This window comes from Rhinopithecus bieti, unplaced genomic scaffold, assembly GCF_001698545.2.
Source record: "Rhinopithecus bieti isolate Rb0 unplaced genomic scaffold, ASM169854v2 scaffold_35856, whole genome shotgun sequence".
NCBI lineage: Eukaryota > Metazoa > Chordata > Mammalia > Primates > Cercopithecidae > Rhinopithecus > Rhinopithecus bieti.
In genome coordinates, this window is record NW_016815820.1 from 758,031 (window position 1) to 778,859 (window position 20,829).

Genomic DNA, 20,829 nt, shown 5'->3' on the forward strand with positions numbered 1-20,829 from the left:
CCCCTCCTCTCTGCCACCCCCTGCCCCCCGGGCACTTAGGACAGGTGGCCTCACTTTCCTATCACGCCGCGTTGGAAGTGTGCAGTCAATGAGCTCCCGCTCCTCCTGGATCCGTCTGTAGGTCTCCCCAGTGTGCATGAGCAGCTCACTGATCGGCTTCTTTAGGTGTTCTAGAGAGAGAGGCAAGATTGCAGCCACTCTGCCAAACCAGAACAAACAGGGGCCTTGGCAGTCTGCATCGGACAGCTTCCCTCATGGGGCTGATTTCAGGACCCACTGAAGCTTCAGAGTGAGATGCTCTTGGGAGTGAACAGCACAAATGTGGTCAGCCTGAGGCCAGGCTCTGGAGGAGAGTGAACAATCCAGCAGAGCCTTGCGCCAGATGGAGGCTGGGCGGGAGGCCTGTCTGCTCTGCTCACCACTGAGGGCTTCCTGCTGCTTCTTCCGCAGGGCTATGTTACGCTGCCAGTTTTTGAGAAAGTTGTGCTGAGGAGGTGGGGCCCAGGGAGGTCTCTTCTCTTCTTTGGGGGCTTTTTGCTTTGACTCTCCTTTAGCAGAGATGAGGGTCATCAGACAGGGTGAGGTAGGTATCAGCTCAGCCAGCTGAAAAGTACAACATAGGCATGTGGAGGGCAGTGAGAAGGCTCTGGCGGGGCTGAGCACACATTTCCTGAGGCCTAAACCCATGCTGTTATCCCACTGTGCTGAGAATCCCTCCTCTTCAGGACTCCAGGGTAGCCAGTGACAGAAAATAAATCCCAGAAGCAGGGGGCCCTGAAAGCAGCTGTCAGTCCACTCTCCCGCAGAAAGCTAACTTCTGTTTCAAGATTGGGGTCAACATCTTCTAGTGTTATTGGTCCTCCTCACAACTGACGTTGATTGACACCTTCACCCATGTGTAAATGGAAGCATTCTTACATGGCCCCAGGCCCCTTAGCGCCTGACCAGAGTCAGCCTGGATCCAGGGAAGCAAGGGGAAGAGACAGGAGAAGCACTGCATGATGGGAAGGTTGAAAAGATACAGAATCTTCCCATGGCCCAGGAAGCAGTGGGAAGCCACCTTCCTCCACCACGTGGAGTGAAGAGGGCAGGCCAGTCTCCAGGGAAGGGAAAATCAAGACAGTGCACAGAGCAGAAGGAAATGAGGCATGTGGGCCCTGAGTCCTGATGCCTTTCTGGGTTCAGTCTACTCAGACCCAGGTACTCCCACCTTTGGGTTCCATGAGGCAATCTCTGGAATCCTTACAGTAAATCCCCGACTTCACTGAAGCCAGCTTCAGCTGCCTTTTGTGCCTTGCAACTGAAGTGGCTAACTATTCTGGGAGAGGGTCCCTTATCAACTCAGACTCGAAACCTAGAGACTAAACTGTCTCTTTAACCCCAGCCCTGCTTGACTCTGTCAGGTGGAAGACCGAAATGACTTCAGTGACTGCTCTCATCCGGGTAGTTCTGTGCAAACAAACCCGGGTGTTCCCTCGAGCAAGTGCAATTCTCTTAAAGTCCTGGAGACTCCCCAAGATGTGGTGGGGCAGGATCTGGTCACTGCCATCAAAGCTGTCACCGGGACCTGTGAGGATAAAAGAAGAAAGGGGAAAGAAGCTGTGGGTGGGCAACTCTCAAGAGGGCAACTCTCTGACGGAGACTGGGTTTCTCTTGAGGTTGACCCATGAGTTGAAAGACAGTGAAGCCAGGGCTGAGACTGGGTGTACCAGAGTAGTCCAGAGGCTTTGTGGCTGCATCGGGATTTGCAGGACGTGCTACAAGGTGGCAGACCTTCCTCCTAGGATCCGTGGGTTTGAGTTTACGGATGATAAATTTCTGGGTAATGACGCGTTTATCTTCCTTTTCAGTAAGGCGAGGAATATGTTGCTAAAAAGAAATAAAACAAAGGAGAATTCCACCTGTGGTGGAAGGAGGAAGAGCATCACCCATCTCCTCCATTCTAGTTCTGGGTGGAGTTCCTGAAGGCTGACAGATCTGTTTCTTCAGCTCTGCCCATATGTTCTGTTGAGGAAATGCCTGTGTAACAGATATGTGACTTAGTAATATCCTGGAGGGAAAAAAAGACCATCTTATGCCTCCAGATAGTTCAGGTGAGAGGTGGCTGACTCTCGAGGGTGGCTGACTCTCCCAAGTGAAGCATGGGATTAGGGTTTAGCAGCTCTACCCAGAGCTGTACCTTTGCTCCTTAAACTCATCCTCCCTTCTGTGAAATGGGAATGATGGCACCTACCTCTATGGGAGCAAGATACCTCATCATCTCATTTCCCCCGTGGTTCTATATGAATCTCAGAAATGTTACAACAGACAACACAGTGAATTCCTTAAGGTGGTAAAGTGAAAAGAATCTGTGTTCAGTGGATTTTTCCATGGAGTTAGACACTCCCCATGAGTAGGGAGATGGTGGGAAGACAGTGGACATGGCTGGTGTTCTAGACCACTCAGGCTGCTGGCAGGGAAACGTTTCTATGATAAGGGAAGCTTAGGCTTCATCCTCACCTCCTTCAAGTCTTCCTTCTTAATGGCCAAAGCAAGAATGTCATCTCCTTGTAGGACATTGCTAACAGGTTCAGGCTCTTCCTGAATTGGGGGTGTGGGTTGTTCAGGTCCCTTTGCCCGCTTCTTTTCTGAAGAGAAGCAGAAAGTTATTAAGTCCTTAAAGAGCTCCTTCTGTATATGTCAATATATACATACAAAAGTATAAATATCTACTAGACTCCATGGGGGGGGCGGTGCAGAGCTGACCAGCTGGATAGATAGCAGAGGCTGCCAAGGTGGCCTGGGCGGCACTTTGCTGGGGCAAGAGGCGCTCCCTCTGGAGGGTCCCCCTACCCACAGCCCCTGGCTCACCACAGTGACTAAGACTTCTGTAGCCAGAATTTAGATCAGATGTTTCATTTCAGGCCAGGTATGGTGGCTCATGCCTGTAATCCCAGCACTTTAGGAGGCTGACACAGGAGGATCACTTGAGGCTAGGAGTTCAAGACCAGCCAGCCAACATGGTGAAACCCTGTCCCCACTAAAAATACAAAAATTAGCCAGACCCATGCCTGTAGTCCCAGCTACTCGGGTGGCTGAGGCAGGAGAATCACTTGAGCCCAGGAAGTAGAGGTTGCAGTGAGTTGAGATCGCGCTACTGCACTCCAACCTGGGCAAGAGAGCGAGACTCTGTCTCAAAAACAAAACAAAACAAAAAGATGTTCATTTCGGGTGCCGTGGTACAAGCTTGGAATCCCAACACTTTTGAGAAGCCAAGGCAGGCGGATTGCTTGGGCCCAGGAGTTCAAGACTAGCCTGGGCAACATAGTTGAGACTCCATCTGTACAAAAAAGATTATTTTTAATATACAAAAAAGATGTTCTATTTCAGGTTATGCTATTTATAAGCTAGACAGTATTGGGCACACATCACTTAACCTCTCTAGGCCTCAGGCTTCCCATGTGTACAAAGAGTCAGTTGGACTAAATCAGTGATTCCCAACTATTAGTCCAATGTCTGCCTCAGAATCTTGGGAGGAGTTTTATGAATACAGCTTCCTGGCTACTGCATGGAGCCAGGGCCTAGGGAGCTGTAATTTTTTCAACTCCCTAGGTGATTCTGATGCACAGTGGTTTGGAACAACTGAACTAGATGTTTTGCCAGTGTCCTCCAGTGCTGGCACTGATCCATGCTTCTGGGTAAAGGCATTGGGTTTCATAAGACACTGGTTAAAATGCAGCATCTCTGTGGGGGAGGCAGAACATTCACCACTGGCCATTTATTGCATACTATTTCATTTAATAAAGATTGTTGACCGGGCGCGGTGGCTCAAGCCTGTAATCCCAGCACTTTGGGAGGCCGAGACGGGCGGATCATGAGGTCAGCAGATCGAGCCCATCCTGGCTAACACAGTGAAACCCCGTCTCTACTAAAAAATACAAAAAACTAGTCGGGCGAGGTGGTGGGCGCCTGTAGTCCCAGCTACTTGGGAGACTGAGGCAGGAGAATGGCGTAAACCTGGGAGGCGGAGCTTGCAATGAGCTGAGATCTGGCCACTGCACTCCAGCCTGGACAACAGAGCGAGACTCCGTCTCAAAAATAAAAAATAAAAAAAATTGTTTAAGCAGCTTCTACGTGCCAGGCACTGTGCTAGGTTCTGGGGATATATGTCAGAGCTTGTCTTTAAAGAGCACATGCCCAGTGGGAAACAAGACCGTGAAACAGACTGAACCAGAGTAACTACAGGAACATGGTGGGGAGGAATACCCAGCCCAGAGTCGGCGGGTGTGGGAGGCTGGGGGGTCAGGGAGGGCTTCCTAAGGAAGGGATGTTTAAACAGAGCTGAAGAAAGAAGTTGGAGAAAGGAAAGGGCCCTGGGGAACAGGCATTCCAAAGAAAATCACATAAAGAGGCATAGAGGCAAGAGAATGAAGCACATCCCTGGAACTCAAAGCATGTGTTTTTAAATAGCTGGAGTGTGGTGAGGTGGGAGGGAAGAGGCAGAGCTCAGAGAGAGCAGCAGCAGCCATATCGTGCAGAGCGCAGTGAGCCATGTGAAGGCTTACCCCATGGGCAATATAGCATGCCAAAGAATGGATTAAGAGTTGCAAGATCTTGGGAGGCCAAGGCAGGCAGATCGCTTGAGCCCAGGAGTTCAAGACCAGTCTGGGCTCTATAAAGAAAATACAAAAATTACCCAGGCATGGTAGTACATGCCTGTAGTCCCAACCACCTGGGAGGCTGAGGGGAAGGACAGCCTGAGCCCAGAAGGTCAAGGCTGCAGTGAGCCAAGATTGTGCCACTGCACTCCAGCCTGGGTGACAGAACAAGACCCTGTCTCTAAGAAAACAAAACAAAAAATCCTGCAAGACCGAGATGAGCGTATGAATGTATTTAAGAGTCTGTTGTGGCAGCCAGAGCATGACATTGACAACATCTGGGGCAGAAGGGGGTCACAGGTCGCTTTCCAATGAGGACACACTCCCTGCCTTCCTTTCACAGAGGTGGCTTAACAGGTTCAAACACATCTCATTTCTCTGGCTGGTCAACCCTGTCATTTTCCCTCTGGTTCAGAACGGTTTGATATAAGGCCCTACATAAAACAATCAAAAGAAAACCTAACTTCTGCCTTTAGGGAGTTTAAAACAAAATTTGGTTTTATCCACTGCTTCTCACAGCACCGTAATCTTTAAGAGGCAGTATCACTAAAACATCAAGGCAGGTGTTTTGGTTAATAAAATCAAACTTTTTTAAAGGAAATTTCCATAGAGTTGGTGGCCAAAAAAACTCACACCAAAATCATTCCAAACATAGTTCTAAATTCAGCCTGTTGGCCAGGTGTAGTGGCTCACGCTTGTAATCCCAACACTTTGGGAGGCTGAGATGGGAGGACTGCTTGAGGCCAGGAGTTCAAAACCAGCCTGGGCAACACAGGAGAACCTACCCTTAAAAATTTGTTTTTCTGTTAGAAAAAAATAATAAATTCGGCCTATCATCCACAGTCTGTTTCTGTAATGGGGTCAGCAAAGGTTCGGGAATATCTGTCTGTTAAATGCATGGCTCTGTGCACACAAACACACATGCGCGGCTGACAGCTGAACCCCGGGTTCCAGTGTCATCTGCCGCCAAGTGTGGAGATGCAGCCTTGGGCTTTGATTTCTACCTCCCCCTCCCTTCTACACAAACTCACCAAAGTGGGTGGCAGCCTATGAGAACTGAGATCAGTTGAAGGTCTGCTTTTGTAAATATTTTGGTATTATCTGTATTTTCTAGGACATTTGCTTCCTCTATCCATAACCTTGACTGGGTTGACATCTTTCCAAGTGATTAAACATCTCCAGATGTGTGTTTTTTACTGGTGGGTACACAATTACCACATGTCAACAGAAACTTTCAACACTGCTGAAGATTTTGGGGCCAAAGCTCGCATCCCTTCAGTGATAGAGAAGCCAATCTTTCATGTTTGGTTTAGATTGAAATAGTAAAACTCTGGTCTAAGGTTATTCTGAGAAAGTTATCTTTAATGTAGTCCAATAAACGCTCTGTTACTGCATAGGGTCAGGGAGCGGTATGTTCTAGTTAATAAAATATTCATTAAAATGACATATACATTTTTTTTTTCTTGAGATGGAGTCTCACTCTGTCCCCAGGCTGGAGTGCAGTGGCGTGATCTCAGCTCACTGGTGCGATCTCGGCTCACTGCAACCTCCGCCTCCCAGGCTCAAGTGATTCTCCTGCCTCAGCCTCCCAAGTAGCTGGGAATACAGGTATGTGCCACCACGCCCAGCTTTTTTTTGAATTGTTAGTGGAGACGGGGGGTGACCATGTTGGGCAACACGATCTCGATCTCCTGACCTGGTCNCCAAGTGATTAAACATCTCCAGATGTGTGTTTTTTACTGGTGGGTACACAATTACCACATGTCAACAGAAACTTTCAACACTGCTGAAGATTTTTGGGGGCCAAAGCTCGCATCCCTTCAGTGATAGAGAAGCCAATCTTTCATGTTTGGTTTAGATTGAAATAGTAAAACTCTGGTCTAAGGTTATTCTGAGAAAGTTATCTTTAATGTAGTCCAATAAACGCTCTGTTACTGCATAGGGTCAGGGAGCGGTATGTTCTAGTTAATAAAATATTCATTAAAATGACATATACATTTTTTTTTTCTTGAGATGGAGTCTCACTCTGTCCCCCAGGCTGGAGTGCAGTGGCGTGATCTCAGCTCACTGGTGCGATCTCGGCTCACTGCAACCTCCGCCTCCCAGGCTCAAGTGATTCTCCTGCCTCAGCCTCCCAAGTAGCTGGGATTACAGGCATGCACTACCATGCCCGGCTAATTTTTTGTATTTTTAGTAGAGGCTGGGTTTCACCATGTTGACTAGGCTGGTCTCGAACTCCTGACCTCAGGTGATCCACCTGCCTCAACCTCCCAGAGTGCTGGGATTACAGGCATGAGCCACCGCGCCCGGCCGCCCAACTATTTTCTGTATGTTTAGTAGAGACAGGGTTTCACTATGTTGGCCAGGCTGGTCTCAAACCCCTGACCTCAGGTGATCCACCTGCCTCAACCTCCCAGAGTGCTGAGATTACAGGCATGAGCCACCGCGCCCGACCACCCAACTATTTTCTGTATGTTTAGTAGAGACAGAGTTTCACCATGTTGGCCAGGCTGGTCTCAAACTCCTGACCTCAGGTGATGTGCTCACCTCAGCCTCCCAAAGTGCTGGGATTACAGGCATGAGCCACTGTGCCCAGGGATATACATATCTTAAATTGCTCCTAGGGACTGTTTACCAAGCCTCTTCTATGTGCTATAAACTACAAAGATAGTATAAAAGGTTAAGATATGGCTCCTTCTCTTGAGGTACTGAAAAATGTAACAGACACGAATACACACCAATCATAACATAGTAGAGGAGTTCCTACATTTGCAGTACAGGCAATAGGTTTGGTTAGACATCAAAAAAGGAACAGATTCATGTAGATTACACAGTTCAGGGCTCTGAAGAAGGGTTCAGAGGAACAGCTGCAGAGGTGGCTCCACAGGCTGAGGCGGGCCTCGAAGGAGAGGCAGGTACAGGTATAGCAGCAAACCGAGATGCTCCAGGTGAGGTCAAAGTCCAAGTATACCAGGTGGCAGGGCTGAGCATGGCATGTGAGTGGCACGATAACACAGAAAACTTGCTGGGAAGGTAGTGATGTTGGGGATGAGAGGGAAACCAGGGCATGACAGCTTTGTAAAGCATGGCTCAGGCATCTGATCTTTGGTCCAGGGGAGTGAGTTGATGACAGGCGCATTTCAGAATGATTCATCAGATGCGGAGAGCCAGATGGATGGGAGAGGCAGAGGCAAGCTGGGAAGACCAGGGAAGGAAGAGCCCCAGGGATCATTTTAGGACCTGCAGGAAGACTCCACAGGGTTGAGGTATGTCTGACTACTTAGCCTGTAGAGGCCCAGCACACTCTGGTTCTTTGGTCTGGAATCCCAAGCTATAGGGCTCCTGGTGAGCCACCCAGCTGACATTTCTCCCTTGATGCTGACAGTGAGGGGTAAAAGAGACCACCCCGCTTGCATGGGGTAATCAGTCAGTTTCTGCTGGAGCTGGACCAGAGGGCTGGAAGCAAGGTGCTCAGGTGGGGATAGGAAGGGAGATGCAGAGGGGGGAACTATGGAGGGAGACGAAACCGGGACTCTTTCTGCTTCTTGTTTTATCTGAGTATTATTCGGTTTTAGCGTTGATTAAAGTCTTTGGGAAATTCTGACCTTAGGGTTGGGCTGGGGGAACCATGGAGGGGCTGTCCCTACTAGGGCGGAGCTTTAATTCGTTGGGGAGGGGAATCTGATACTGCTGAGAGGGTTCTTGGCTTCTTAGCAACAAGACAGCAGGGGTAGGGGGGCACAAGGCAGGAAGGCGGGGTGCTGGGACTCAAAAAGGCTCTCAGGTCCCAAGAAACAGGTTTAAGTCACTGTTTTGCTTTCCTTTTGCTTAAGAATCAGAGACTTTGGAGAAACATCGCACAAGGTTACAAGATTACATTTGGTCATTAGCTGCCTTATATGGGGGCTGGGGGAGAGTACTGCACTACAACATTAGAGGCTTCCCTGAGAGATTTTTAAAAAGGTATCTTGCATGCTAACCACTTCATTTTTTTCCCCTCCTCACTCTGGTGCATGTTCTTAACTCAAGGGTTAATTAACAAACTGAATTTTCTGCTTATTAAAAATAAATATGCAGTAAAAAATCTTTCCTTGATTTGTTTACAGCAGTTCAAATCTGATAAGATCTTCCAGAAACTATGTAAGCAGGAGGCAGTAGCTAGGAAAGCCCTTGACTGCCCTTGGGAAAGGGGACCAGATATTCCCTCTCTCTCAACTAGTAAAAAGTATGTCATGGGCCAGGCATGGTGGCTCATGCCTGTAATCCCAGCACTTTGGGAGGCCAAGGTGGGAGGATCGCTTGAGCCCAGGAGTTCAAGACCAGCCTGGGCAACTTCTCTCTACAAAAAAAAAAAAATTAGCCGGGCATGGTGGTGTGCACCTGTAATACCAGCTACTTGGGAGGCAGAGGCAGGAGGATCGCTTGAGTCCAGAAGTTCAAGGCTATAGTGAGCTATGATTGTACCACCACACTCCATCCCAGGTGACAGAGCAAGGCCCTGTCTCAAAATACATATATATATATATATATAATGTCATAAAACAGCATTGGACTTTTATTTTTTTTAATAATGGGGGTCTCACTGTGTTGCCCAGTCTGGAATGCAGTCAGCTATTCACAGGTGTGATCATGAACTCCTGGCCTGGAACAATCCTCCTGCCACAGCCTCCTGAGCAGCTGAGACTGCAGATGTGCTCCACCATGCCCGGCTCAACGTTGGACTTTTATAAATGAAGAAACATAGAGCCATACTGAAAAGCGACTAAGCTCCTGTTAGTTTTCTGAGCGTCCCCTCTCCTCACACTGAGCTTTCACAACTCTGAGGCTGGGTCTCCCCAGGGCCTGCAAGAGCACATCAGGCTTTCTGACCTAGTACATAAAGCCCTTTCGTGGTCTGGCCCCTGCCCTACCCACCTGTGCAGCCTCTTCTGGTTCCCACATTTACAGTTCCATAAACCCATGCTGCTTCCTAGACCTAGAGAAGCAAACCTCTCTTTTTTTTTTCTTTTTTTTTCCTGTCTGCCATAGATATCATCTTCTTCAGAAGACGACCCCCTACAACCATCCCTGGTCTAGCTCAGGTGTTCTGAGCCCCCTGAAGCCCGATGGGCACCTACATCGCAGCATTTGTATTTCTACCTTTGTCTGGTTACTCCTCCAGGTATTCATTAGACTGAGTTTCTTGAGGACCAGGGTCACACAGTTAATACCGATACGCTTCTGGTGAGTCACAGTACCACACAAAACCAGCTCTCAGTAAACAAAACTAGGCTGGGCGTAGTGGTCCATGCCTGGAATCCCAGCAGTCTGTGAGGCTGAGACAGGAGGATCGCTTGAGGCCAAGAATTTGACACTAGCTGGGACAACACAGCAAAAGCCCTGTTTCCACACACACACACACAAAAGAGCTAAAAATGAAATTTAAAAATAAATAAATGGAAACAGCAAAAAAAGATCAAAAGGGGGTGGGTTGCAAATGAGAACATGTCCGTGGAAGTCAGTCCGCTATCAGACGCCTTGTGGCTCTCCCAGGTGTAACCAGAAGGAAGCTGTAGAGGCCAGGAAGCAGTCATATCTAGCGACTCTTTTCAGGCTAAAGGAGCTGGATAAGTGTCATCCAGCTGGAAAGTGCACGTGGTAGGAAAAGGCAGTCAAAAACAGAACTAGCCAAGCAAGGCTTTTCTTCTGGGTTTTTCCAGCAGGAATCCTGAGTGACGCCTGCCCCCCATCAACCCTCCTCTACCGAAGAACCCCATTAAGGTGGCTGGTTTCACCACTCCATTCTTTCCTCTTCCCAAGGACCCCAATTCCTGGCCCTTCTACCCTTAAACTCTTTCCTGGCTCTTCTGCACCTCATCCAGTCTGGGGATCCTGCCTCCTGCATGCCACCCTAAGATGTGGTTAGAGGTAAAGGTATCCTTGCCTGCGCAAGGCCATCTCCCCAGCCAGTGGTCGCTGAGGCCCCTCTGTCAGTCTCCCACTTCCTATGTCCCCATCCCCAAGGCCCAGTGCGCTGTGGGTTCTTCCTGCCTTGCCCCCCCATCCCTAAGGGTTCTATCCCCAGTACCCCACTTCCCCGTGATCTTTCCTCCACCCCTGGTGCCATCCCCATCCTCCAGGCCCCCGTGTCCTGAACTCATTCCAGGGACCGCTTCCGCTGTCGGGTTCTCCTGAGCGCCCAAGGCAGTCAGCGCCAACCTTTGAAGCTCTCTGCGGCCTCTAATAATCTGGCTGGAGTTATTTTGAGGCGGGAATCCTTCTTTAGAGACTTCATGGTGCCGTCCCGGCGGTAAGCGTGACCCTGCACTGCCCGGCCCCGAGACACCGAGGCTGCGCCGCACTCGCGGCGACCCCGCGCACGCCCGCCAGCCAGCGGCCGCCACTGCGTCCGTAGCAACCGGCGCCCTGCGCGGGGAGGGCACCTACCAATCAACTTGGGCGGAGACTGCTTGGAAACCACCTTCTTCATCGGGCCGCGCACGCGCCCGCCGCCGGCGGCTCCAAGAGCGAAGGACCCCTAGAACGCCCCGCGGGCCCGACCCGTGACGCCACAGGCGGCGCCGACGAGCGCCGTGACGTCACCAGCCGGGCGGGGCGGGGGACCCGGGCGAGGACCCCCGCGAGTTCTGGGAGCCGAGGGCTGGGTGGGAGCGGCTGGCTGGTAGGGGTGCGTGACCCGCCTCGACCCGCCTCGACCCGCCCTGCTGCTAGGCCACGGGGGGCGGATGGGGCGTCGCAGGTGCCAGCCCCTGCTTCCCACCTTCCTCGACTAAGGCCACGTCCTGTCGAAGGACCTCACTCTGCCCCCCCTCACAGCGGTCCGGGGGTATCGGGCCTTTCAGGACGTGCTGAAACCCCTTGTGTGGCGTACCGTGGGTTTTAGGTGTCCGTGGCTGCCCTCCCCCACTCGCACCAACGCGCCTGATGACCTCCCGGGTCCACGCTCGCTGCAGCCACTTTGGCCTTTCATCACTTCCCCGAACAGCCAAAACTTTTGCCCCGACTTGGGGCATTCTCACAGTCCTTGAAGATGCCGCCTCTGATTATTTTAAGTTTATAAACGCACCCGCTTTTTCCCCTTCTAGAGCCCTGACGCATTCTGGATTTTTTTTTTTTTTTTTTTTTTTTTATGTAGTTGCCTATTGTCAAACTCTCTCAGAATGTAAGAGCAGGAGCTACCTCACGCCCCGCCCCCAACCCAAAGTTTAGTGCCAGTAGTCTCGCAGTAAATTGTACCTCAAGTAGTGAGGGGTACTAGAGCCAGACAGATTTAGGTTCTAATCCCACCTATGCCGGCTTGCTAGCTATGTGTTCTTGAGCCAATGCCTTGACCTAGAAGAGCCAGTTTTCTCTGCTAGGCGCAGTGATTCAGGCCTACAATCCTAGTGCTTTAGAAGGCTGAGGCAGGAGGATTGGTTGAGGCCAGGAGTTCAAAATTGGCCTGAGCAACGTAGGAAGACCCCATTCTAAAAACCTCCGCCTCCCAGGTTTAAGCGATTCTCCTGCCTCAGCCTCCTGAGTAGGTGGGATTACAGGCGTGTGCCACCACACCTGGCTAATTTTTGTATTTTTAGTAGAGGCGGGGTTTCACCAGTTGGTCAGGCTGGTCTCGAACTCCTGACCTCGTGATCTGCCCGCCTCGGCCTCCCAAAGTGCTGGGATTACAGGCGTGAGCCACCGTGCCCTGCCTAAAAAAATTTTTTTAATTAGCCAACTTTGGTGGCCCACACCTGTAGTCTTAGCTATTCTGGAGGCTGAGGCAGGAAGATTGCTTGAGCCCAGGAGGTCCAGGCTGCAGTGAGCTCTGATTGCACCACTGCACTCCAGCCTGGGCAACAAAGCAAGACCTCCATCTCATCCATCCATCCATCCATACATATATACATACATAAAATGGTGGTCATAATGCTGCCCTCACAAGGCCACTGCAAGGGTTAAATGAATATGTACGTATTTATTTTTCTTAGAGAGTATCTCACTCTGTTGCCCAGGTTGGAGTGCAGTGGCACAGTCATAGCTCACTGCAGCTTCAAACTCCTGAGCTCAAATGATCCTGCTGCCTCAGCCTTCCAAGTAGCTGGGACTACAGGCATGTGCCACTGCACCCAGCTAATTTTTGAACTTTTTGTAGAGACATGGTCTTGCTATGTTGTCCAGGCTGGTCTTGAACTGCTGTGCTCAAGCGATCCTCCCACCTTGGCTTCTCAAAGTGTTGGGATTACAAGCGTGAGCCTCCTCACTTGGCCTGAGTGTGCATTTAAACTATGCAACAGGGTGCCCTCCATAAACTGTAGTATCTTCTCAGTCAATTCTCAAAATCATGCTGGGGTTGAAGGGAGGGGACACATTATAAGCCCATTTTACAGATGGAGAAACTGAGCTCCAGAGAGAAGAGTGTAATGTCACCTGACTAGCGGGAAGCACAAATTGAACCTGGTTTTCAAAAGTCCAAGGCCAGGGCTCTTTGGGCCCTGTCTCCTGGGACATTTCTGAGTTTGCAACAGCTGCCCCAGACAGCAGAGGAGCTAGAGAGGAGGCCAGCAGGGCTGGTGAATCCCTGAGCTCCCTGTGTGTTCCCCATTGCTGGGTCCTGCCCCAGGGGCATGGCCCCTCCTTCACACTGCTCTAGACCTTGCTCTTGTTATGACTGAGGCATCCTCCGTGGACAGCCCCTCTTCTCCTGATCTCCGAGGTCCAGGCTCCGGCTTCCCTCTACCCTCTAGAGAATCCCCAGTTCCGTTTACTTCACAACCGAGCACTTATGATCCAGCAGGCCGGGTGCTGTGCCATGTGGGTCCTCCAGGAAGCAAGCACTGAGGTGAACATAGGAGTGCAAGAGGTTTATTGTGGGGAGAGGGGGTAGTGGCAAGGCCAGTGAAGGAGAGGAAGCAGGAAAGGGCTGGGAGAGCCTCAGATTGTGCCGCAGATCTAACAAAGTCTTGGCCAACCCACCGTCTCCTCTGGGCAAAGTATGTTTGTTAGAAGCTGTAAGCTAACTGCCCTCCTTGTGGGTGAATAGCAAGTTCTTTCTTGAAGGGAGACAGGAATGGCTTACCTCTGTGGCTGTCCCAGAAGCTCTGTAAGATATGGAAGAAAATAAGAAACATTTCCTTTTGCCCTCTAGGAGCTCAGAGTCCAATCGAACCTAGGAATCTTTTAGACACGAAGTGGGGTCATTTGAAAGTAGATTTCCAACTCTAATGTGTGAGCTCATGGGGTAGTAATTAGCTGCAATTTAGGAACCACAGACTGGATATGAGGGGGGCCTTCTTAGAGGAGGTGGGCCACTAAATAAAGAGTTCAATGGGTAGTTCAAGGGGCAGGTACTCCAGGTAAGGACACAGAAGGTACAAAGGCCTGGAGGGGGCTGGGCATGATGGCTTATGTCTATAACCCAACACTTCTGGAGGCTGAGGCAGGAGGATCACTTGAGCCCAGGAGTTTGAGACCAGCCTGGGCAACATAGTGAGACCCTGTCTCTACAAAAAAAATTCTAAAAATTAGTCAGATGTCATGTCACACACTTGTGGTCCTAGCTATGCAAGAGAGTGAGGTGGATGGATTGCTTGAGCCTGGGAGGTCGAGGCTGCAGTGAGCTGTGATTGCACTACTGCACTCCAGCCTAGGGTGACAGAGCAAGACTCTGTCTTAAAAAAAAAAAAAAAAAAAAGCGCAGTGTGTAAGGCACAAGCTCAGATGACAGCATCACTTCACCAGCATAGCTCCCGCAGTCTCCTCCCAGCTCCACAACTCTGAGCAACTTCCTGGAGCCCAGGGAGGAGGAGGTGGTGGCTAGGTTGACAGAGGACACAGCATAAATTATTGCTTCATGTCTCTGTTTATTTCCACCCATCCAGGTGCTGGGCATGTCGTCAGCTACTCCTAAACAGCCTCCCTAAATAGAAAGTGCATTTCCTCCACAGACTGCATCATCTATTTCCCAGGGACAGCAACCCTCCTAAAGACTGAGGCTGGGGGTCATCCGTTCTCCAGCCCCTCACATCTGGAGCCCCTCCCGGTTCATCCTACCACTCTGTCTCACTTCCGCATACCCACCTGGCCTGCTCTCCTATTGTTTCCATTGTGCCCCCCCCACCAGGTCTGGCCACCCCCACACATAGCTGGCTCATGCCCCTCACATCTGCCCTCACCCACTCACATCTGGCAGCTGCACCCCTTAAACGATTCATCACATCACTGCCCTCCTTACTACAATCTTGCTCAGCTCACACTCAGCAGGAATCTTGCATTCTTCTTAGCCCAAAACACAGGATGCAGCTGGACTCTGCTCCCAGAATGGACTGACTTCAGCTTCAGGGACGACACAGAGACTCTGAGACGCTTCCTAGGAAGGACACAAGGGAGGATTTTCAGAGGCTTTGGAGTAAAGTGTGTGTTTGCTTCTCAACTTTGCCCCCACTTGGGCTGTCTGCTTTAGAGTGGGGACAGTCAACTAGGCATGGTGGCTCACATGTGTAATCCCAGCACTTTGGAAGGTCAGAGCAGAAGGATCATTTGAGCCCAGAAGTTTGAGACCAGCCTGGGCCACATAGTGAGACCCCACCTCTACTGAAAATAAAAATTTTTTAAATTAGCCGGGTGTGGTGGTGGTGCGTGTCTGGAGTCCTAGTTACTCAGGAGGCTGAAGCAGGAGGATTGCTTGGAGCCCGGGAGATCAAGGCTGCAGTAAGCTATGATTACACCACTGCACTCCAGCCTGAGTGACAGAACGAGACCCTGTTTCAAAAAATCCCAAAGAAACAAAAATGGAGTGATAAAGAGTAGGGACAGTGACTGTCTCACATGGTCACAGTCACCTTCTTGAGCCTCATCCTATTCGTCTTCCTCAGAACCCCTACACATGCACTTCTGTGGGATCTGTCTGCCCTGCTAAAGCACAAGTTCCAGAGGTGCAGGAGCCTGTCTCGGATTCATGGCTGTGTCCCCCATTCCTGGCTGTGTCCCCCATTCCTGGCTGGCACATGTGTGCCATCCTAATGGATGGGTGTGGGGAGCCTGCAGGAGCGTCAGTGGCCCATGGTCGCTGCCTTCCATGATCTGTGGGGCAGGGAGAGAGCTGGCTCCTCCCATGCAGCAGCACCCACGGGCAGAAGCACACATCACAGCAACATGCTCCTAAGAGGACTGCTATAGGAAGACAGTTCTAAGAATCAAGGCTCCCTCTGAGCATGCAGGAGTTCTTGCGCTGGTCTAGTCAGCCTGGGCGGCTGGGGAGGACACACCCAAGATGGATGGACAGTGAGTTCTGGGCTCTGTCCCATGGACCTCCATCAAAAAAACGGTTCTCTGCCTGCACCCCTCCATCCTCGTTCTGAGCAGAAGGCCGCCTTCTGAGGGCAGATTCAGGGCTGAGGGAGCTGGTTCACCTTGGGGACTCCTTCCTAAATTGTGGGGGTAGCTGAGGAATTGTCCTGCTCCACCGGTGAGAATAGTGTTCTAGTGATGCATGGCTGGGAACTGCGGGGGCAGGTGCTGAATCAAAAGCCCCGGGCCTGAGTCTCTTTTTAACTGTGTCGCACAGCACGAGGCCTCCGCTCTGAGTTTCATCTTCCTTCCTCACAGAATGGGCTCAGCACAGCCTTCATCTACTTTCCAGGATGGACGAAAGGTGGAAAAAAGAATGTGTGTGAGAACTATACAGATGAAAGGGATTATAGTTAAGGCCTGGGACACTCAAGTCAACTAGATCATTTCTCTTAGTGTGATAGGCAGAATAACGGCTCCACCACAGATGTCCACCTCCTAATCGCCGGAAACTGTAAATATGTTACCTTACCAGGCAAAAAGGATTTTGCAGATGTGATTAAGGATCTTGAGATTCAGAGATGATCCAGGATTATCCAATGGGCCCCATGTAATCACAAGGGTCGTTACAAGAGAGTGGCAGAAGGGTCAGTGTCAGAGAGGGAGATGTGATAATGGAAGCGGAGGTCAGAATGTGTGGCTCTGAGCCAAGACATGCCGCAAGCCTGAAGAAGCTGGAAAAGGCAAGAGGCAGATTCTCTCCTAGAGCCTCCACAAGGAACACAGCTCTGCTGACACCTGGACCATTTCAGACTTCTGACCTCCAGAGGCAGCAAGATAAATTTGTGTTAAGCCACTAAATATGTGGCCATTTATTAGGGCAGAAACAGGAAACTAACACAGACAGGGTCATAGAAACACTTTCAAATCGAATTCTCTAGCTCCTATTCAAAAGTCTGTCTCAGTCCATGAAAGCTTCTGTTCTTACCAAGTTAGCTCATGACTCCCAGGCTATCATTAAGTAGGTCACTGCCAGGCCAGGTGCAGTGGCTCACGCCTGTAATCCCAGCACTTTGGGAGGCTGAGGCAGGTGGATCATGAGGTCAGCAGTTTAAGACCAGCCTGGCCAAGATGGTGAAACCCCGTCTCTACTAAAACTACAAAAATTAGCCGGGCACGGTGGCAGGCGCCTGTAACCCCAACTACCCGGGAGGTGAGGCAGGAGAATCACTTGAACCCGGGCAGCAGAGGTTGCAGCGAACCGAGATAGCGCCACTGTACTCACTGTAGCCTGGCCTCAGAGTGAGACTCTGTCTCAAAAAAAAAAAAAAAAAAAAAAGTAGGTCACTGCATATCTGTCTTGAGTTCCAGTAGCAAAGCATGCTACAGTTGACGCACCCAAGTTCAAATCCCAGCTTAATAATTTTCTAGCTGGATGACCTTGGGCTAAGTCACTTCATGACAAAAATGGGAAAGGGCAGCAGAGGGCGTTGTGAGAATTAAATATGATTCCCTTGAAAACTCTCACAGATAAATTTTAATTTCAGATAAAATAAGTTTTTTTACTATAAGTATGTCCCATATAATATTTGGGATATGTTTACACAAAAAATATATTCATTGTTTATCTGGTCATTGTTTAATATCATTGTTTTTCATTAAACAATATATCATTAAACAATATATAATTGTTTATCTGAAATTCAAATGTAACTGGGTGTTTGTATTTTTATTTGCTAAATCTGACAACTTTAGTCTTGTCCCAGGTCACATAGCTTGTAAGCAATAGAGCTAAGCCTCCATCTCAGGCTTTCAGCCCAAGGTCAATGAGCATCCTGCTGTTTCACAGGCCTGACCATAAGTGGATTATCTGAGCTACATGGCAGTCCTAGACTCAACCCAGTTGAGACTTCAAAAACAAATGCGATTTAAGCCTTGGGCACACCTCAAAAATATCAAAAGTGATCATGAAAATAAAATTTAAAAACAATATGCAAATAAATGCTTATATATATTATATAAGTATATATATAAAGCATGTAAAGTCAAGACTGAGTATGAAATAAATGAGAGAAGAAACTACATGAAAATAAATGCTTTAACGTGTATTAAGTATGGGAATTCAATTTCTTTTCTTTTCTTTTTTTTTTTTTTGAGATGGAGTCTCGTTCTGTCACCCAGGCTGTAGTACAATGGGGTGATCTTGGCTCATTGCAACCTCTGCCTTCTGGGTTCAAGCGATTCTCCTGCCTCAGCCTCCCTAGTAGCTGGGACTATAGGCACGTGCTGCCATGCTCTGCTAATTTTTTGTATTTTTAGTAGAGACGGGATTTTACCGTGTTAGCCTGGATGGTCTCGATCTCCTGACCTCATGATCCGCTCCCTCGGCCTCCCAAAGTGCTGGGATTACAGGCATGAGCCACCGCGCCAGGCCGTGGATTCAATTTCTAAAGATGATGTTCCTTTTATGTTTTCCTTCTAGTGATCTGGACCAACCCATAAATTCAGTGGAGTTTATAAACTAAATGGCATCTAACTGAAGGCTTATCATGGCCTGCATAGCGTTCTAAGCATTTTATGTTCCTTTTTTAATAAAATTGAGATAATTCACATTAAAAATTTTATATAACATAAAATTCACCATTTGAAGGATACAATTCAGTGGGTTTTTTTTCCAGTATATTCACAAGGTTGTGCAACCATTACCACTGTTCAGTTCCAGAACATTTGCATCACCCCAAAAGAAACCTGTAGCCATTAGTCACTCCCCATTCTCCCCTACCCACTAATCCCTAGAAGCCACTAATCTACTTTCCATCTCTATGAATTTGCCATTCTGGACATTTCATATACATTAAATCATACAGTACAGACCTACCTTGTGTCTGTTTTTTTTTTAACTTAGCATAATGTTTTCATGTATTCATTTCATTGCTGAATAATATTTCATTGTATGAAGGTGCCATGTTTTATTTATCCATTCATCAATTGATGGGCATTGGGCTGTTTCCACTTTGTGGCTATTATGAATACTGCTGCTATGAACATTTGTGCATAAGTTTTTGTATGACTACATGTCTTTAATTCTCTTGGGCATATACCTAGGAGTGGAGTTGCTGGGTCATATGGTGACGCTAGGTTTAACTATTTTAGGAACTGCAAGACTGTTTTCCACAGCAGCTGCACCATTTTGCATCCCTACCAGCAGTGTATAAGGGTTTTGATTTTTCCACATATTCACCAACACTTGTTATTATTATTATTTCTATTCTAACCATCCTAGCGGGTGTTGGGGGGTAATCTCAGTTTTGATGTCCATTTTCTTAATGGCTAATGATGTTGAGCATCTTTTCATGTGCTTATTAGTCACTTGTGTATTTTATTTAGAGAAACATCTACTCAAATCCTTTGCCTATTTTTATTTATTTATTTATTTTTTTGAGACAAAGTCTCACTCTGTTGCCCAGGCTGGAGTGCAGTGGCGTGATCTTGGCTCACTGCAACCTCCGCCTCCCAGATTCAAGCAATTCTTGTGCCTTAGCCTCTTGAGTAGCTAGGATTACAGGTGTGCACCACCACGCCTGGCCCATTTTTGTCTTTTTAGTACAGACAGGGTTTCACCATGTTGGCCAGGCTGGTCTCGAACTCCTGGCCTCAAGTGATCTGCCCACCTCGGCCTTCCAAAGTGTTAGGATTACAGGTGTGTGCCACTGGGTCTGACCCTTTGCCCATTTTTAAATTGGGTTGTCTTTTCATTGTTGAGTTGTAGGAGTTCTTTATAAATTGAGAGGATATTAAACTCTTACGAGATATATAATTTGTAAATATTTTCCCCCATTCTGTGGGTTTTCTTTTTACTTTCTTAATAGTGCCCTTTGATGTACAACATTTTAAAAGTTTTGATGAAATCCAATGTATCTATTTTTCTTTAGTGTTTTAGTTATGGGTACTAACTCCCTGAACATTTACAGCCACGTCAGGTGGAGAATATCATTAGCATTCCCATTTTACAGATGAGGAAACTGAAGCAGAGACGGGCTAAGTACCCCACCCAGGATTAAGCAGTGAATGGGCAGCAGAGCTGGAATCTGAATACAGCACGCACACTCCAGGGACCCAGGTGGGAGCCATTCAGGGCTCCTGTGCTCAAACTAGGGTGTTTGAGCAGGATCCTTAAATTGTTCTGTGACCTTTGAACTTCACTCAAGCTGAGGATTGCCAGCCTGACGGTTTTCACAGCTCATTTTATTATTGTTCGCACGTTAATCTGAAGGGCCCATGCTTGGCGGGGACTGGAAGGAGGGGCACATTTCTTCAGCAACTTCCCCAAAGATCTAAAGCAGCCTCCCTGAGCTGAGCCCCTGCCTGCAGGGAGGGCTCCAGGAGAGACCTAATCTAGCGTGAGGGCAGAGGAAAGGCAACCTCTGGGGTGTCCTGGGTGTCAGGGATCTGGGAGGCAGGTGGGGCAGTCCCTGCCCAGATTAGTCAGCCACTTGAGGAATGGGGCCTCTCCTGCCTGACCTGCTGAGAGAAGGCAGGGAGCACTGGTATAAGGAGCCACATAGTGTGGGTGCCCACTGCCTGGAGGCTGCCAGTGGGCCTCATGGTGCATAGCCTCCCAGCCACCCAGGAGGTGACAAATTCTATGCTGAGCCAGAGGGAAAAATTTCCAGGAGTCAAGGCTGTCTACTGAAGTTTGAGCAGCACAGGGAAGTGACAGGTCTCTCTCTGTCGTGTCAGGCACCAGGACTTCCTGTTCAATACCTGTGTTCTCTAGAGCCAGCATACCCAGCACACTGTGGAGTTAAGAACATGCTACCCCCAAATCTGCTGCTCGGGCTTATTGACTATTTTAAGTTAAAGGCATTTGAAAAATAGCAGGTGCAAGAAGATCATGTGAACCTTCCTTTTTTTTTTTTTTTTTTTT

The 20,829-nt window shown here is 48.9% G+C and overlaps 2 protein-coding genes across 9 annotated transcripts in view; both read right to left on the minus strand.

Annotated features, from left to right (window-relative positions):
* MYCBPAP (MYCBP associated protein) overlaps positions 1 to 14,021 on the minus strand; it is a 30,178-nt gene extending 16,157 nt beyond the window's left edge. For 3 of the 5 annotated variants that reach the window (XM_017853876.1, XM_017853875.1, XM_017853877.1), the window contains exons 1-6: positions 10,836 to 11,216; positions 2,500 to 2,627; positions 1,710 to 1,869; positions 1,464 to 1,567; positions 420 to 603; positions 55 to 170 (exon numbers count right to left, since the gene is read on the minus strand). In XM_017853876.1, coding sequence (XP_017709365.1) covers positions 55 to 170; positions 420 to 603; positions 1,464 to 1,567; positions 1,710 to 1,869; positions 2,500 to 2,627; positions 10,836 to 11,106 — 963 coding nt within the window. In that variant the 5' untranslated portion in view covers positions 11,107 to 11,216. Of the gene's footprint in view, positions 1 to 54; positions 171 to 419; positions 604 to 1,463; positions 1,568 to 1,709; positions 1,870 to 2,499; positions 2,628 to 10,835; positions 11,217 to 13,692 lie in introns of those variants that run through there. The other 2 variants (XM_017853878.1, XM_017853879.1) reach the window with 2 other exon arrangements.
* The window catches only part of RSAD1 (radical S-adenosyl methionine domain containing 1), a 28,253-nt gene continuing 20,652 nt past the window's right edge, over positions 13,229 to 20,829 (minus strand). The window contains exons 11-12 of one of the 4 annotated variants that reach the window (XR_001881822.1): positions 14,797 to 14,982; positions 13,229 to 13,714 (exon numbers count right to left, since the gene is read on the minus strand). The gene's annotated coding sequence lies outside the window, so the exon portion shown is untranslated. Of the gene's footprint in view, positions 13,715 to 14,303; positions 14,983 to 20,829 lie in introns of those variants that run through there. The other 3 variants (XR_001881824.1, XR_001881823.1, XR_001881821.1) reach the window with 3 other exon arrangements.